The sequence below is a fragment of the Coturnix japonica genome, unplaced genomic scaffold (assembly GCF_001577835.2).
Source record: "Coturnix japonica isolate 7356 unplaced genomic scaffold, Coturnix japonica 2.1 chrUnrandom617, whole genome shotgun sequence".
Lineage (NCBI taxonomy): Eukaryota > Metazoa > Chordata > Aves > Galliformes > Phasianidae > Coturnix > Coturnix japonica.
The window spans coordinates 80490-83446 of NW_015439990.1; the positions used below are offsets into that span (position 1 = coordinate 80490).

Genomic DNA, 2957 nt, shown 5'->3' on the forward strand with positions numbered 1-2957 from the left:
ATATGGGGGGATATGGGGTGTATGGGGGGAGATATGGGGTATATGGGGGGAGATATGGGGTATATGGGGGGATATGGGGTATATGGGGGTATATGGGGGGTATATGATCCAGGAGTACGTGGATACGGTGTCTGGGCTCAGCGATAGGAAGGTGGGGAGATATGGGGTGTATGGGGGATATGGGGTATATGGGGTATATGGGGGGGGATATGGGGTATATGGGGCTGGTTGGGGTATATGGGGGTGTATGGGGTATATGGGGGGGAGATATGGGGTATATGGGGCTGGTTGGGTTATATGGGGTATCTATGGGGTTACTTATGGGTCAGCCCCTATATACTCCCTATATTCCAGTTCCAGCGCCCCCAGGAGCAGTACCCCTGTCTATGGGGCAGCCATGGGGTCTCTATGGGGCAGCTATGGGGCAGCTATGTGGTCTCTATGGGGCAGCTATGGGGCAGCTATGGGGTATCAATGGGCTATCTATGGGGTATCTATGGGGCAGCTATGGGGCAGCCATGGGGTCTCTATGGGGTCTCTATGGGGCAGCTATGGGGCAGCTATGGGGTCTCTATGGGGCAGCTATGGGGTCTCTATGGGGCAGCTATGGGGCAGCCATGGGGTGTCTATGGGGCAGCTATGGGGCAGCTATGGGGTTACTTATGGGTCACTATGGTTCAGTTCCAGCGCCCCCACGAGCAGTACCCCTGTCTATGGGGTCTCTATGGGTATCTATGGGGCAGCCATGGGGTCTCTATGGGGCAGCTATGGGGCAGCAATGGGGTTACTTATGGGTCACTATGTTGCAGTTCCAGCGCCCCCATGAGCAATACTCCTGTCTATGGGGCAGCCATGGGGCAGCCATGGGGTCTCTATGGGTATCTATGGGGCAGCCATGGGGTCTCTATGGGGCAGCTATGGGGCAGCTCTGGGGTTACTTATGGGTCCTTATGGTTCAGTTCCAGAAGCCGCAGGAGCAGTACCCCCCCTTCCGCTTCGGCACCGTCCCCAACGGCAGCACCGAGAGGAACATCCGCAGCAACTACCCCACAATGCACACCCACATGGCGCCATACAACCAGAGGGGGGTCGAGGACGCGCTAAGGCACCTCAAGGCCGGGTACGGGAAGGGGAGGGGCTTAAACAGGAAGGGGAGGGGCTTAAACAGGAAGGGGAGGGGCCTAAACAGGAAGGGGAGGGGCATGGACAGGAAGGGGAGGGGCTAAAACAGGAAGAGGGGGGGGTGGAAAATAGAAGGGGAGGGGCTAAAACAAGAAGGGGAGGGGCTTAAACGGGAAGCGGAGAGGCATGAACAGGAAGGGGAGGGGCNGAAGGGGAGGGGCTAAAACAGGAAGAGGGGGGGGTTAAAACAGGAAGGGGAGGGGCACGAACAGGAAGGGGAGGGGCTTAGACAGGAAGCGGAGAGGCATGAACAGGAAGGGGAGGGGCTAAAACAGGAAGGGGAGGGGCTTGGACAGGAAGAGGGAGGGGCTTAGACAGGAAGAGGAGGGGCTTAAACAGGAAAAGGAGGGGCATAGACAGGAAAAGGAGGGACTGGAACAGGAAGGGGAGGGGCTAAAACAGGAAAAGGAGGGGCTTGGACAGGAAGGGGAGGGGCTAAAACAGGAAGAGGAGGGGCTAAAACAGGTAAAGGAGGGGCTAAAACAGGAAGGGGAGGGGCTTAAACAGGAAGGGGAGGGGCAGGAACAGGAAGGGGAGGTGCATAGACAGGAAGTGGAGAGGCATGGACAGGAAAAGGGGGGCCTAAACAGGAAGGGGAGGGGCCTGAATAGGAAGATGAAGTGTCCTAGACAGGAACAGGAAGGGGAGGGGCCTGGACAGGAAGGGGAGGGGCCTGGACAGGAAGAGGAGGGGCATAGACAGGAAGGGGAGGGGCTTAAGCAGGAAGGGGAGGAGCTTGGGCAGGAAGAGGAAGGGCTTGGACAGGAAGGGGGCGTGGACAGGAAGGGAAGGGGCTTGGACAGGAAAAGGAAGTGGTCTAGACAGGAAGAGGAAGTGGTCTAGACAGGAAGGGGAGGGGCTTAGACAGGAAGGGGAGGGGCTTAGACAGGAAAGGGAAACATGGACAGGAAAAGGAACGGGCTTAGACAGGAAGTGGCTTGGACGGGAAGAGGAGGGGCCTAAACAGGAACAGGAAGGGGAGGGACTTAAACAGGAACAGGAAGGGGAGGGGCCTAGACAGGAAGGGGTGTGGCCTATGGAAGGGTGGGCGTGGCTTAATTCCTCCCTTACCCACCTCTGATTGGCTCAGCTCCACAATGGGCGGGGTTTCTAGCCAATGGGTGTGGCTTAGGGTTAGTGGGCGTGGCCTATGGGTGATTGACATGTCCTATGGCTGGTAGGCGTGGCTTAATGCATATCATACTCACCTCTGATTGGCTTAGCTCCACAATGGGTGTGGCTTATGGTTAGGGGGCGTGGCCTATGGGTGATTGACACGTCCTATGGCTGGTGGGCGGGGCTTATGAGGAGTGGGCGTGGCCTAACACCTACTGTGCCTCCTCTGATTGGCTCAGCTCCACAATGGGCGTGGTCTATGGGTGGTGGGCGTGGCCTATGGGTGATTGACACGTCCTGTGGTCGGTGGGCGTGGCTTATGAGGAGTGGGCGTGGCTTAATGCCTACTGCGCCTCCTCTGATTGGCTCAGCTCCTCAACGGTCGGGTTTTCTACCCAATGGGCGCGTCCTACAGGTGTGGGACGTGCCCCGCGATTGGTGGGCTGCCTTAATTTACATATCCGTGCCCTCAGGCGATTGGACGCTTTCATTTACGACGCTGCCGTGTTGAATTACATGGCCCGGAAGGACGAGGGCTGTAAATTGGTGACTATTGGAGCCGGGAAAGTGTTCGCCAGCACCGGGTACGGGCTGGGGCTGCAAAAGGGATCCCCATGGAAAAGGGCCATGGACCTGGCACTGCTACAGCTGCTGGGGGA

General features: G+C 57.7%; 1 protein-coding gene across 1 annotated transcript in view; it reads left to right on the plus strand.

Moving 5' to 3' along the window:
* The window catches only part of LOC107307479 (glutamate receptor ionotropic, NMDA 2D-like), a gene marked incomplete at its 3' end in the record, with an annotated part of 35579 nt that extends 32627 nt beyond the window's left edge, over window positions 1–2952 (plus strand). The window contains exons 10-11 of the mRNA XM_032441830.1: window positions 960–1120; window positions 2772–2952. Of these exons, the coding sequence (XP_032297721.1) occupies window positions 960–1120; window positions 2772–2952 (342 nt within the window). The remainder of the gene's footprint in view (window positions 1–959; window positions 1121–2771) is intronic.
* Window positions 2953–2957: the final 5 nt, after the last annotated feature.